The 16,701-nt window shown below is 31.0% G+C and overlaps 1 protein-coding gene across 1 annotated transcript; it reads left to right on the top strand.

The window, feature by feature from the left end:
- The first annotated feature begins 3,970 nt into the window (after positions 1-3,970).
- On the top strand, positions 3,971-5,301 carry LOC112734023 (homeobox-leucine zipper protein HAT5). Its single transcript, XM_025783199.2, has 3 exons — positions 3,971-4,241; positions 4,328-4,740; positions 4,816-5,301. The coding sequence occupies exons 1-3, from the start codon at positions 4,154-4,156 to the stop codon at positions 5,182-5,184; spliced, it is 870 nt and encodes a 289-aa protein (XP_025638984.1). The 5' UTR covers positions 3,971-4,153; the 3' UTR covers positions 5,185-5,301.
- Positions 5,302-16,701: the final 11,400 nt, after the last annotated feature.

Here is a 16,701-nt window from a genome sequence, read left to right as displayed (position 1 = left end):
TAGGAAGAGCCTCCTTAAGACACAACCAAGCCAAAAACTTATGCTTTTCCGGAACAAGCTGACGCCAAAGCCAAAGCCAATTCTCCCTCTCCTCCCAACCAAACAGCTGCTTACACAACCACAAGTAACCATTGCGTGAGTCATAGACTTTGGCAGCAGACCCACTCCAATACCAACCCACTTCCGGACCTGCTTGTTCATCTGGATTGTAAGAGAGAATATTATTTTTCAGATTTTGAGATAAAGGAGAATAAAGAGTATCCAAATGCCACCTACCAACCGACCAAATATCCTGTATCCGGAGATTCGAATCAGAAATGTGGACATAATCCATCTCATTAGATAACCGTCCTTCTCTCCTCCAGCTAGAAAACCAAAAATTCTGGTTCAAATCTCCAATACACCAAGCAAACCCATCCTTCAACACTTTCCAAGCCTTGCAAAGACACCTCCAAATGGGAGAGTCCTTGTTCTTAGGATAACTAAAACAGTCATATAGAGATGATCGGTATTTGGCGTCCAATAATTGGACCCATAGCTTGTTTGGCTGCTGGAAAAAAGTCCAAACTAGCTTCCCAAGAAGAGCAATATTTACACAATAAGGATCTCTAATCCCCAAACCTCCATATTTTTTTGGAGTAACCAGTACCTTCCAACTAACAAGATTCAATCCTCTTCCATCAACTTGTCCTTTCCAAAGAAAATTCCTCATCATAGACTCCAATTTACTAATGATTCCTTTGGGAAAAATAGAGACCTGCATCTGGTACGTGGGAATAGCAGCGGCAACAGAATTAACCAAGCAGAGTCTACCAGCCCGATTGAGTAAACTCCCTTTCCAGCTTGCTAGCCTACTCCGAATCTTATCCAGGACACCATTGAAAGCTGAACGAGTCACTCTAGAATGGCTAAGGGTAACTCCAAGATACTTGCCCAAATCCTGGACAAATCTGATAGAGGATACCCCAGTGAAAACCTCTTTCCTTGTTGTAGAGACATTCTTGGAGCAAAGCGCTTTAGACTTCTCCACATTAATCTTCATCCCAGATGCTTTGCAAAAAGTCTCTAAAACCAACATCACATTTTGCACTTGTCTCTTTGTAGCTTTACAGAATAGAAGCAAGTCATCCGCAAACATTAAATGGGATATTCTTGGTCCCCCTCTAGAAATAGCAACCGGCTCCCACAAGCCCAAATCAACCTGATGACTAATAAAGCATGCCAGTCGCTCCATACACAACACAAAAAGATAGGGTGACATAGGGTCTCCTTGTCTAAGACCTCGGCTAGGAGTAAAGCCATTCAGCCGACTCCCATTCCAAAGAATAGATAAGGAAGAAGCAGTGACACAATTCATAATCAAATTAAGTGTAGGAATAGGAAAACCAAAGCTCTTAAGGGTATGAGCTAAAAACCTCCAGTCAACTCTGTCATAAGCTTTCTCCAGATCAATCTTAAAGGCCAGTGTGCCTTTCTTTGATTTAGTCTTCTTCATAAAGTGGAGGACTTCTTGAGCAATAATGATGTTGTCAGGAGTTCCTCGTCCCGGAATAAATCCTCCTTGAAGCGGGCCAACAATCTCTGCAAGATGAGGACGAAGCCTATTAACAAGGACCTTCGTGATGATCTTGTAAACTACATTGCAGAGACTAATCGGCCTGAAATCTTTCATAGATACCGGTGATTCAACCTTTGGAATGAGAACCAGTAAAGTCTCCAACATTCTCGGATCAAGAGTAACACCGGAGAATGCCTGCTTAACCATCTTCCAAACATCAAGACCAATGATCTCCCAATATTCTTTGAAGAAGAAAGTTTGAAACCCATCCGGACCTGGAGCTTTAAAAGAGTTCATGTGAAAAACAGCTGTTTTGACTTCCTCCATAGTAACTGGTGCCGTAAGATTATTGCAAGCTTCCTCATTCAGAGAAGGAAGAGGCACATCACCAAGGCAACCCACATCAACATCATCCAAATGACAGAATAAGCTTTTATAGAAAGACTCTGCTTCTTGACTCAGAACCTCTGGATCAGTTTCCCACACTCCATCCTTGAGAAAAAGGCCATGAATCTTATTATGCTTCCTTCGCGCAAGAGTTTGAATATGAAAGAATCTTGTATTCCTATCCCCGAACCTTACCCACTGCTCTCTGGACTTTTGGAACCATAGGAGCTCTTCTTGCACTAGAGTATTATTATAATCATCAAGCAACTGTTGCTCTTTCTGACGCAAATAAATACTATCCACCACTTCCAAACGCTTTTGTAAATAATTAATCTGCTGCTCTAATTCACATTTCTTAACAAAAATGTTACCAAATACCTTCGAGTTAAACTCTAGTGAATTCTTCTGTACTTCTGAAAGCTTGCCATGAATTCCTCTATTACCAGACCACCATGACTGGTTCACAATATCTTTATACCCAGGATGAGTAGCCCAAGCAGCAACAAATCGGAAAGGTCGATTCCCTTTAGGCTGAGGACGACCTTTACAACGCACCAGAATAGGGCAATGATCAGACTGAAGCCTATTTAAAACTTCTGCATAAGCCTCTGGAAAGATAGATAACCAACTACTATTTATACAGACTCGATCAAGCTTTTAATATAAGTGCTGGCCTTTTAGACTTTTTCATTATTTATTTATTTATTAAAATTTTAAATGTATACATATATAATACCATCGAATTTGGAACAGACATTCAAAAAGCGTACCAAATTCCTTGACATTTCGTTTTGTTCTCTAGTTCAGTATATATATAATTTACCCCTCCCTAAAGTCTTGACATAAATAGCTTTGAAAATAAAGGAACACACATTCAAGTCAAAAGTCCATCATCATCATCATCATCATCATCATATAATAGCTTTGCTTAATTTAACCACTTCCCCTTCAAAGCAAGTACATTTAAATGGTCATTTTGCACATTAATTATAAAGAAAAGAAGCCAGCATATGAATTGAAGAAAAGTAAAAAACTAGCTAGCCAATTGCTCGTGAAAACTCCGCATATTGAAATGTTATAAGCTTTAAGGTATATATAGATTCATGCATGTGTCTGTTCATACTTTATTCTTGTGTTCCAACATCGATGTATTGAGTGAATAACGTAACAAGCACCAAATATCTGCGTTTATTTTCTTCATATATATATATATAGAAATGAAACCAATTGAGCAGAACATGTGCAAACCTCTCTGTTACTTTAATTATAGGAATCAATGTCCTGCTCTGATCTACTGCATATATAAGACAAATAATCTCCAATCTGTGATCTTTATTGAGAATTGAGATGTACCTTGTATCTAATTATCAGCGCTTATTTAATTTCCTATGTAGATCCTGCAAGTTGAGAAGTAGAGAAGAGAACTGATATATTGTAATGACGAACCAATTATAAACGGAAGATCAGAGCTTCACGTGTTGGAAATTACATGGGTTTATTTATTAATTACTATACATTGTTGTGTCTTATTGCTATTAAATTATACATGACAATTTGAGATGTTTATTGTGGATTATTATACACATCTTATGGTTTATCTGACATAGGTTATCTAGTTATCAGCTTGTATCATTTAGAATTTTTTTAATTAATTGACTCACTTTGTCCACATTTGGATGTGTTTTTAAAGAAAAGGCTAGGAAATAATTTTCTTTATTTTTTATATATTTATATTATAATTAGTTATAAACAAAGTGAAAACTCAAATGCATTTAACTTAAGGTGAAAACTCAGGTGCAGTCAACTTCACATGAAGTTGATAGTTGAGAGCCGCTAGATGAAAATTTAGTCAAATCAGTTAAATTATTTAACGACTCTCAATATCAACTTCACGTGAATTCGACTCCACTTGAGTTTCCACCTTAATTTAATTAAACATTTTAAATCATTCAACTGACTCTCGACTATCAAGTTTACGTAAAAGTAGTGTAACTGTAAAGGTAACTGTAGTTTCTACCATAAATAAAAGATGAGGAATGAAATAGAAGAATGTGGGAGTGTGTGACCATACTGTTGTTGTCTGTGTTTCATTCACATTGGAAGCATAGCAGTTATCCGTTAGCAGAGTACACCGCCTCTTAAGTCACTCTCCCCATTCTTGCATTCATTTTCTTTTCCATATCCTCTGCTACTTCATCATCTCTTTTCATGGAAGAGGCTATCAACCAACTCTATGCTCCTCATCTCCGCCAACATAATCAAACCCTTTTTCACCCCTCTCAACCTTCTTTCCAAGGTTTTATCATCCTTTCTCTTCCACACCCTTCATTCTAATTTCTAACACAAATTCTTTAATTTCCTTCTTTTCTTTTCCATTGGCAGGATCAAAATCAGTGGTGAACTTCGAGAGTGTTAGTGTTAGTGGCAGCGAGATCAGAAATGGGCCCTTGTTATTGGAAGACAACACTTTTGGCGCTGATGATGAAGACTATGACTGTTGCTTGCAGCAACAAGGTAGCAGCAGTTACAAGAAGAAGAGGCTGAGAAGCGACCAAGTTGAGTTTCTGGAGAAGAGTTTCGAGGTGGACAACAAGCTTGAACCCGAAAGAAAGTTCCAACTCGCAAAGCAGATTGGCTTGCATCCAAGGCAAGTTGCCATATGGTTCCAGAATCGAAGAGCAAGGTTCAAGACCAAGCGAATTGAGAAAGATTTTGCTGCATTGAAACAAAGCTTTGATACCCTTCAACAACAATATGATCTTCTCCTTCGTGACAATCTCAACTTACAACAGCAGGTAATAACTAATAATCAATTTTTATTATAAGCCTTTAGTAGTTGTGTTGGTCAATTTACAATTTGCTTGTTGCAGGTTGATTCATTGAAGAAGAGAGTAATTCCCAGAGAAGAAGAAGGTTTGGATGATGGTGTGAATTCAAAGCATATAATAGAGGAGGTGGGTGTGAATATGATCTCCAAAGTGGAAGATGCCACAACCACCAATTCATCAAAAAGCGATGTGCTTGATTCTGATAGCCCAAACTACACTGATGGAAACCATTCCTCCTCACCTCATCATGATTTCTCTTCTCATCATCAACAACATAATAACAATAACAACCTCTTGAAAACCCTCTCTTTCTTACCAAAGATTGAAGATGATGATGATCATGACAACACTTGCAATTTTGGGCTCCCTGTTGTTGATGAAGATCAAGCCTTTGATTTTTGGTCTTACTGAGGATGTTACTGTTAGTGTTATACCACTATAGTTACTGCACAATAATAATGTTGACCATCCTGTTACTTGTAACTCTTACAAAAACCAATAAAAATTGGTAGTGTTGTGGTGTTATAATATTATTATTATTATTATTATTATTATTTTCTAAAGTTTAGAGTCCCACATCGCGACCTTTAAGTAAGTAAGTATGAAGAGACTATATTATTTGAGTTATAGTAATCTAATATATTCAATGGTGTGATCGGTATTTTATTGTAATTATAATGATTAAATGTAGAAAAAATTTAAATGTATTTAATATGTTAAAAGTATAAAAGTCTTTGGTATTATTTCTATTTAGAAATTAATTTAACAGATAACTAACAGAATGGTTTAAGAGGCAACAGGAATCAAAATTTTTAGGCTATAATACCTGTATGTTTAATTGAATCTCAAATATAAATTTAGGAGTATAAGGTAGCAATCAACACAATGTTCTATCTGATAATTACAATATATTGACGCTTAATCCATTCAGAAAATATAAAAAATACCCCATGAATACAATATTTTAGATTCTCTCACCTTAAACTTGTTTTTACCAAGGTTATCACAACTGAGTTGGTGATTGAATCAATAAAACTAGAAATTTAAAAATTTAAATCATATATTTATGTATAAAATATATAATTTTTAAAAAAATATTTTTTAATGTATTATTTTATATTAATTAACTATTAAATAATTAAATTAATTTGACTGATTAACCAATTATTTAACTTTTTTTTATCAATTTATTATTGATTGATCTTTACACTAAATTGGACTAATTTAGTGAACAGTTTCTAGTTAACGCGATTGAATTTCTTGATTCGTTCTGGTTTCTAGAACAACAATTTTTACTTATTAGCATTTTTTACATATGACATTAATACATATTCAAAGTCCTATTATTCAACTGGCGTAGGTAGATTTTATTTCTTGATCCTATTACCAATCGTCACAACCAAAATTCCGAAAGAAAATTTCTTTTAAAAAAAAAAAACAAAAATTTCCATATTTGATGGGACACAGAAGACTAAGATGCATGTATATATGGTTGGTTCACATACATTGACTATGTTGTCACAATCTGTATGCATTTGATGCCAACTTGTGTATGAACATTATTACATATAAGTGAGGCCCTTGCCCCTTGGAACTCGTGAAAGTTGCTTCAAACATCAACTTAATTATACTACTGCTTATATGCATAAGAAGAAAAAAAAAAAAAATATATATATATATATTACACCCTCACGCACGAGCAACATTAATTAAATTTAGCTTAATCCAATGTTGGTATAAACAAATCAATATTTTAATCCCAATTAAGAAAAATTAAACGCATGGAAAATATGGTTAGATGTTGTGAATCCTTAGGTATACGTAGAAGTCAAGGTTTTTGGATACGTTGTGGTTAAGCTGGAAAATTTTGATTGGCGAGAGACATTTAATTTTCGATAACGTTAGAAAGATAAAACAAGTTTGGACTATTTTTTTCATCAAATATTTCCGTTTAATTTTAAACCCCGTTTATTGGTTGATCAATCAGGGTATTGTGTTAGGAAATTGTTTAGTATTTTAATTTGTTTGTGGGGAATACATATATTAATTTTAATTATGGAAAAGTCTAAGGGTCAGCAATTTTATTGAATTTTAGCCCGTATATAATCAATAGAAAAATGTGAGTCATTAGATGAAATCTTACACTAATCTCACACCCTTAAATAATCATTGATGGCTATTTGATGGCTATCAATCACAAAAATTGCTGGTCCTTTAACATTGCTCTTTAATTAATAATAGTAATCTCATTGATTGTTATAAATAATAAATTAAATTAGTTATAATTTTTTTATTTAGAATTAAATGAGAATAAAATTAAATATTATCTTTTAGACTTTAGATATATTATTTTTTGGACTTTAAATACTATTTTTATTTCACTACCAGAAACACGGTGATTAGCCACGGAAAAAACCGTGGCTAAAATCAAGAAAAACCGTGGCAATGAAGCGTTAGCAACGAATGGGTATCCGTGGCTAACAAGGGCGACGCATTTTCAGTTAGCCACGGTTTTTGGCCTGTTAGCCACGGTTTTGTGATCCGTGGAGACATTTGCATAGCCACGGTTTTCACTACTTTAGCCACACTCTAAACCGTGGCTAAATGATAACCATATAACCAACAAGTATAATTTCGCCACAATTTTTTCTGTGGCTAATATTAACAGGCTGGGCTTTTTTGCCACAATTTTATCCGTGGCTAATGTTGGTGGGTTATTTAGCCACGATTTTTCCGTGGCTAATCATAAAAGATAAATTAAAATATATATATATATATATATATATATATATATATATATATATATATATATATATATATATTACAAAATTATATCATACAAAATTAAAAAAAGTAGCCATATCCATATAAGTAGTATTCTTAGTAATAAAAATGTGAAATTTAAGTAATAATGTTGAAAAGCAAATATCCTGAAGTAAATGAGTTTAAACTATTACAAAATCAAGTATCAGAATGCATCATTATTAGATCTTTAACGTCTTCATGGGAGTACCTGCAAAAACATTCAAATAAGATTGTGTTATCTCTTAATTCAAGAAAAAAAATGTCCCAAGATATTATTTAAAATAATAATTTAACGTAGTTAAAAAAAAAGTAAGAATGCATATCCAATAAGGCTGAGTTTTCATTTTCACAACATAAAACATACATCTCATTAAACTCGTCATTAATCAATATATATATTGCTAGACTTATATCCTGTTAAACAACTTTAATTCAATTGCTTCATGTAAGTAAGATATCATATTGCAATCAAAACTATTTAGAGACAAAGAATTTAAAAGTAAAAATAGAAATGTGTTAGCAATTATCAAAGTCAATATTTTAAAGTAGAAAGTTGAACTTGCTAGGTAACTATCGAGCATGCGAACCTCCCAGGTAAGTGTTCCTTGTTCCATGGCAACATGCATCCATTACTCTAAGTTACCATTATTCACATACTAATCCATTAGTAGCTTAAACATTGAAACAAACGCTAAAAATGATTTGCTTTGCTAAAAATAAGTACCTGTTTAACTCCCTCCAAACAGGCACACAAGATATTTATCTCTAACATGACCTATAGCCTCCACTTCAATTATGAATTCTCTCTTCTTGTTCTCTGTTAAATAATTTCAAATTTCAATCACACAACAACAACTACGCTTTAATAATTGAAAGAATCATCGTCAACAAATAGTCTCAACTACTGTCTAGTGCTATAACGAAAGAAAGAAGTAAATCAAATAAAGTATCCTTACATTTTTTAAGAAGTTTTTTTACTGCCACCTCATTTTTATTGATCAATCTGCCCTGTAAACACATAAAATGCTTCTTACCATTCTTGGAGCTTCCTTCTTCTTCATACATCGAACTAAAATCTCTCTCATGAAAATAGTTTGAACTACACTGACTAACATTATTATGATCACAAAATAACACTCATATAAAAAGAAATATTCACAAAGATTAGGCTCTTAAAAAAGTTGAGTATATAAAAAATTACATGTTTGAAGAATGGATGCTACCATAGTGATCTAAATGGTGGAACTTCTTCTTCTGAAGTGATTTAGAATATACAGAACTAAATGCATAAAATCAGATTCAAAAGTAAGAAACACAAGAAATGCTAAGGAATGTAAACAATAACTCTTGTTTGCTACTTTGCTATGGCCATGAGCATTACCAAAATAATGTTGATTTTAGGAATTTCAGCATATAAAAGAGAACTAAGGTTAATTAGGAATGTAATTAATCACATTAGCACATACTACTAAGTAGCTACTTATATTTATACATTTAAATTATACTTTGTACCATTAGTTCATTCTCTATATCATAAAAAGGATAAATGAATAAAACATGCAAATCCAAGCCAACGCACTCATCTCCACCAACAACAGGATAAGAAGAGAAAACTTAAATCCATCGGATAGTGTTTTAGAGAAGTAAGATTCAGAGCACTACCAGAGAGAGTGACGGTGAGCGGAAGTCTTCTTTGCGATTTGGGTTTGGATTGATTTTGCTTGCTTCTCTGGCGACTCGAACTGATGGCACTCGAACTGCAAATCGTGATCCCTTGCTCTTCCACAAAATGTCCAGTGCGATCGTACTCAGAACCTAAACAGAAACGGATTGAGTGAAAGGTTAGTTGGCTTGATCTGAGTATAGGAACTAAGAAATTACGGATTTAGAGAAACCAAAGAAAATGTTATTAGCAAAGGGGTTGGCGGCATGTTATCAAACTTGAATCAACTGTAGGAGCTAACAAACAGGGGATTTGGGAAAAAGAAAAGTGTGAGGGAGTTACCATGAAAATTGGGTAAGTGGACTACCAAAAAGAAGTTACATTTAACATTGCCGCTAAAAATTTCATTTATCTTATTATATATGTTAATTTAAATTTTGTTTAGTGAAGTAACTCTCAATTTTAATTTAGAATAAAATTTAACTTTAATAAAAAATATTAAATTATAAATTTTATAACTTTAAACTATATTTCAAAAATTTTACATACTAATTAAAATTTAAAATTTTAACTTATTGGATTTAAAAAAATGGTATCAATAAAAATTAAAATAAATAAACTTAAAATTTAAGAATTTGATACCCTTGGATTGAAAAAGAATACAAATTTTGTACATAGTTAGAAAATGAAAATTAATTTTATTTTATTTTTCTATTAAACTAATCAAATGATAATAAATAGATAGAATAATAAAATGTATGTATAAAACTAATATTCTGAATTTTAAGAGTTAGGACTTTGTTCATTAATATTGTCGTAAATTAATAGTGAGTAATTAAATTAGTTATTATTCCAATCAATTATAGTTATTATTTTTTATTTTCTAGAATTAACTAGAGTTATTTTGTTAAAGATAAATATGTACTTTTTTTTGTACTCTTTTGGTACTCTTTTTATAATTTTAACATTTATTTTTAATTAAATCATTTTATTCCATCACTAAAGTCTTTAAATTAATGCATACTGTGGAATTGGGCACTGAAACTGCATTTGGTCAGAAAGAGTACGAATAAAAAATTTGACAACTAAAAAATATAAATAGTAAAATTGTATGTATATGAATTAATCTGTTTAATTACATTACAATCTGATTTTTACAAAGTAATGAACAACATAACCACACTAAAAAATTAATATTAAATTAAGAAGGGTAAATTAACCAAATCAGCGAACTAGTAGTAAGTAAGAAAAAAAACAAGATTCGGAGATATGGCAGAGTATAAGAATCATAGTAAATGAAAAAATTGCACATGATTAACCACATCTAAAATCAAACTATTAGCAAACTTTATTACTTTGTCAGTGGCAGCACTCGAAAGAAAGGAGGAAAAAAAAACTAACAATTGAGGAATTGGAAAAGCCTGCACCCTGATAAATTGAATTTACCTTAGATTAGAATTTAAAATTGGAAAAAATATAAACTGCATAAAAATATTTTGAGAGGGATGGAGGAAAACACAAAATTAAGCGCAAAATTTTGAAGTGAAAATCGTATGAATTTGTCACGGTGATCATTAGATCTGTGGTAATTGAGAGAACTCATCTCAAGTTGGCCACGAACAAATAAAACCGTCGAAAAATTTCACAAAAATTTAGCCACGGAAGTACAAGACGTTGCAAGTGATTAACACGATCATATAAATTTACCACTGTTTTTGATTCGTGGGTATCTTCCCGTTGGTAACGCCCGTATTTCTGGTAGTGTTTGGACTTTAGAATTTAATGAATATCATGCTCACATATAAATAGTAACTTTAGGATTTCGATCTCTAATATACCAAATTTTTATTAATTTTTAATTTTTATTTTTTATGAATAAAAATACACTTCCACGTATATAATTTTTTGTGATTTGATATGCTAACTTATAAAATAATTTATTCCAACTTATTGTTGATGACAGTTTAGTGTAGTTTAAAGTGATTAAAATATTTTAAATTCATTCTTCTGTTTCATTAATTAATTAATTAATACTATGATTTATTTCTTCATGAAAGTGTTGTCATCAGTTATATATAGAATTTTTTTTGATGTCAAATTGTGATTCGTCCATGGAAAAGTCCATGCAAAGTTCTCACACTTTTAAAAAAATATATTATCTGCTGAATATTTTACTCATTGAGTTACATCATTTATTGACAAAATGCAAATTGGAGGCAGCTTTCATATGGATGGTTCTGCGTTTGACATAATTCACGTGAAGCCAATATTTTGAAAATAAAACTTTTAGCTGCTCTTTTCTTTAAAAAACCAAAAGAAAAAGAAAATATATGTATTTCCATGCAATTTGTTATATGTTATTTATTAGTATTTTTAAGGTTCTCCTTTTTTTAATCTAGAAATTATTTTATAAATTTAATTTAATTAATCAAGTAAGCTGTATATGTGTTTATTCAATATTATTTTTTATTTCATCACAATGACAGAGAAATTCCAGGCTCTTTCCATAAATTGGAATTTAATTTGCATACATTCTCATCTCAAAGGTTTTCTAGAGTAAAAAGAATTCTTTGTTGTGGGTAAAAGAAAAAAATTGTTTGAGGTTTATAATTCTATTAATTTTTTAATTAGATATTTATATTTTAAAAATCTGTAGTTAAATCTTTATATTAGATGAAAATTTATGATTGGTTTATTATTAGTTGTAATTTAAAAAATATACTAATTCTAAAATATTTGCTTTCAAATGTTTTATAATTTATACCATATCATATCAAATACAAAAACAAATATTTAAAATATTATATTTTTTAACAAAGAAAAATAATTAGAAAAGACCTAATTAAAATATTTTATTTAATATAAGAGTTCAATTACAAATTTTTAAATCATAAATATCTAATTAAAAATTTGATGAAATTATAAATAATAAATATAAACCAAAAATTTTTTCTTAGTACAAAAACGTACAATTAGCTAGACAAGGAATAATGCATACAAATCTATAACAATCTATCTGGTTTGTGAATTGTGAGATTCAAACCGAAAAAAAAACACCAATTTATTCAAAGCGAAATTCAGGTTTCTAATTATATATTGTCTCCCTAAATAAAGAAATGTATATAGACACTTCCTTATCACTGAAAAATCAATTCAAGTAGATTTCTTCCACACGCACTAAATAATTAAGTAGAGGGCTTCTTAAAAGTCTGAAAATGATCTATCAATAGAGATGGGAAATTATGAGAATTTATAGATTATTAAATACTTTGATTATTTATAATTTATATAAACGACCCACCGATAAAATAATTTACTCAAATATTGATCAATTAAAATCTTTAATAATGTTTGGTGAGTCAAAGGCCGACTAAATGAGTAGTCATGATTTATTATTCTGTTCATTTTTAATGTCATTGTGCTAACTTATATTGAAATTTGTTGATTCACCAATATTAGGGTAAATAAATCGTCCATACATGTGATCAAAGTCTCTGACACCTATACATACCAAAACTGAAACGACACCAAAATAATCTTTAATTTGTTATATACTTGCAATAACTTTCTTTTATATATTATCTAGAGGACGAAGTCAATATTTATTAAAATAATAAATATACCAAATATATATAGATATAGCATCACAAAAATTTTAAAGATGTTTATGTTTATAATAAAAAATATATTTATATAATATCATCTAATAGTATCAATAGAGATTAATTTAGTTTAAAAAATGAGAAAAATAAGTAATTTCACCATTATCGTTAATATTTGAGTAAGAGTAAGGGGAAAAGTGGATCGGACTATCTTTTGAGGGTTTCTCTCTTGGTTTGCTTGTTTTAAATTCGGTTAAGCTTACTTCATTATTTTATTTAACAGTCTAAATTTAAATATTTTGTAAAGTCTATTAATTACAAAAATTCAGGCTAATGTAAATTTGTTGGACAACTCATTAAAATATTATTTTTGTAAAAATCAATTATTGTTAATTTGGACATTCAATTACTCATTTATAATGAACTAAAAAAAATAATAGTCAATACTAAAGTCAACATTATATATTTTTTGTTTTTGTTAAAAGAAAGAGTTTATATCCATAAACTATTGTTTGGTTATATGTATTGTTGTGATATAGACTAATAATTAATATATATGTCACTTATGATTTATAAATAGTGAATTATAAATTCTAAAATATATGTGATATAAATTTAGATATTTTAAGTTTATTATTTTGAGTCAAATTTTTAAATAGGTTGGAAAAATAAGCCTATAAAAGATAACTAAGAACGATATATTTGCGACATAAATCAGACTCATCGACATTAAAGTTCAACTCGATCCGATCCATTTCCACCCGTAAATAAGAGTCATATATGATAATAAAATAGTAGTCAACAATGTCATGCTCATACTTGCATTTATTTTGCTAGTCATGGCTTAGGTCAAAAGTTTTTTTGTGGTCCTAAAAGGAGGAACATTGTTGTATTTGCCATTTGCTTTTGGAGATAGGGAGATATTAATTAAGTTATTAACATCAACTTCTATTCACTTTCAATTCAATAAATTAAAGTGGAGCAAACTGTTCATTTTACATTAGTCCAACAGTCCTGTGTAGTCACTGGATGATGAATACCAACAAAAACTGATAGTGAAATTGATGGTGATGAATGAAAAAAAATTGTTTGTTTTAAAAAAAATTTAAAGATGTATATATAAGCCATATTAGAATGTAAACTTGTGCAAGGACCACTCTATATAAGGTTATGGGCTAATAATAAAGTTTCATTTAATTTGGTGATTTAAAAAAATGTGGCAGGTGTTTTCAATCTTATCAGACTACAAAGAAATTGGCTTTTCAATCTTCACAGAAAGTAAGTAAATAAATAAACAAAGGACTTTTCGTTTTGTCTATATAATAATCTTGAGTAGTGGAAACTGGAAAGAAGAGTTAAAGCCAAACAACACTTATAACTGCTTTTTATAAGAGAGTGTATATATGATTATATGTATATAAATTGTTCCCCATGAATAGGCCGAAAAAAAGTGATAAACAAATGCTAAATTAGAAATTTAGAAAAAGTATCCATTGGGGAAAATAAAAAGAAAAAGCCCTTAATGTATAAGTAAATATATGACCCATTATATACTTAAAAACTGGGAATGCATTTGCACATCATTTCTTGTGGCGTTGTTTCAGAGATGCCATTTTTATTTTTATATATTGAGGAGCTATCAGCCTATCACACTCCTAGTGATTTATGACCTACCGCCATATATATATATATATATATAAGACGTTACGATATTTTAAAAAATATTGTTAAAATTAAAATAAAATTTGTTACTATTTAATAATATTTTTTAATTAAAAAAAGTTTACAAATTTATAAAAATATAATAATAATATTTTTATGATCATCATAATTATAGACACACACCACACACATATAATAATATGTATATGTGTGTCACAAACACAATAATAAAAAACAGTGCTACAAGAAATGTTTTTTTTTCATATATATATATATATATATATATATTGGAGTATTGAACCTGAAGGTTGTGGTAGGTTTAAAGAAGGGGGTTGAATTTATGCCTTTTTTTTTAAGTTATTGAAATGACCCTTTAAAACAAACTTTTAATTTTGATTCTGTTTGAACTCAACAGCGAAAATTTATGAGACAATTTATTTTTGTCTCATAAATATCAGAAAATATAACACAACAGAGAAGAGAGAAGCTAACACCAACATGTATCCTGGTTCAGTTACCTTGTGCTATGCAACCTACGTCCAGTCTCCTCCATAACAATGGAGGAATTTTCACTATAGTTAAAAGTATTACATACACCAATTCCACAGGATTGACACAACCCTTTCACACTCAAGTTCTAACCTAACTTGACATTGGTTATGCTAATACCTAACTCTTCACTCTTAGTGCTAACCCAACTAAGAAAGGGATACCTCACAAGTACAAGATACAAGACACAGACATACCTATAGAAATCTGAAATTAACTCTAAGCTTTTCTCTCAAGTGTATCACTCAACCTTTTTCCACTCATGGCTTTTACTTGAGCTCTCTCAATATGTCTTTTTCACATAAGAAATTACAGAAAGATAAACATTGAAAAGTACATCACAATCTGTAAAACATGAAGGAGATTGACTTCATCAACAGCCTCTTTGCTATGTGAAAAATCAGCTTCGCAAGCCTCAGATTCAGTTCTTCAGTATTGGCAGAATGCTTCTTTGAAAGAAAACATTCCAAGTAGAGGAACTTCTCAGGGAATCTTCATAGAACAAAACTTACCAAACTCTGGTTTTCTTTCCTTACCTTCTGAATGAACAACAAGCTTCTTTTATCTCCTTGCATGTTGCTGGGTTCTTCTTTCTAGGTAAACTTCTTGAGCCTTGAGCTTCACCAACCCAGCCGTTCACCTTTTTCCCAGTAATCTTCAAAATAGAAACTTTGCTTCTGACTTTTCTATCTTGACCGAAAGCCATAAAGCAGCAACCATAAGAGTCTTCCAATGGTCAACCGAATCTGAACCATTGAGAAGCTACTTGGTCCCCAAGAATCACTTGTGACCGTAGATTCACAGCAGTGAAGAACAGAAATCCTCTTTTCCATTTAGCTCAAAACGGAGTGGCAGAGAGTTGAAGATGAAGAGAAAAAAGTGTGTTGCATGTATAAGGAAATTGGTTACCTTTAACCTTCTGATCATTTCTTGATATGGTTGATTAGACCTTACACTTCTTTGCTTAACCTTCTCTTTCCTTCTTCTTTCATGACTAGCTTAGGGACTAAGCTCTCTTTCTTACTTTTTCTGAGTTCAGTGATTTGACTGGAACAGAGGAGAAAGGAACGTTGCTTTGGAAGCAAAAGAGAGAGGTTTGCTTGCTGAAATCAAATCGGATTTGGATCGGGTTGTGATTTGCTTGGCCTGATTTAATTTCTCAGCTTTGTTTCCTTTTGGGCTTCGTTTATGTTATTAACCCATCAGCTTTGTTTTATTTTCCATTCCATTTGGGCTATTAATTTGAATTTTGGCCTGCAATAATAAATAATTAGTAATATGCAATTATCAATAATCAACACTAATTATTTATTTTGCCCAAAAATAATGTTTGTCATCACTAATTAATTTAGTTAATTTCTTAACTCAACAATCTCCCCCTTGATGACAAACATATTTAAACAATAACCAAGGGAATTGAATTTCAATAAAGTTAAAAAACTTCCCTTTGAATGATGTTGCTTGCTTTTGTGTTGCTCCCCCTTTCCTTTTTAAGAGTAGCTCCCCATGGATTTATGCTCTTTCCTTTTTGTTTCTGTTTACATTAAACTTACAAAAAGAGATGTACATAATGTAACGTGACTAAGGGATATTACATAACCAGCAACACAGATTTAGCCCAGTATTTTTCATATCATGTCAGCAGCA

This window comes from Arachis hypogaea, chromosome 3 (genome assembly GCF_003086295.3).
Source record: "Arachis hypogaea cultivar Tifrunner chromosome 3, arahy.Tifrunner.gnm2.J5K5, whole genome shotgun sequence".
NCBI classification, from domain to species: Eukaryota; Viridiplantae; Streptophyta; class Magnoliopsida; order Fabales; family Fabaceae; genus Arachis; species Arachis hypogaea.
The sequence above is the reverse complement of the archived record's forward strand: the minus strand, read 5'-3'. Positions and strand labels throughout refer to the sequence as shown.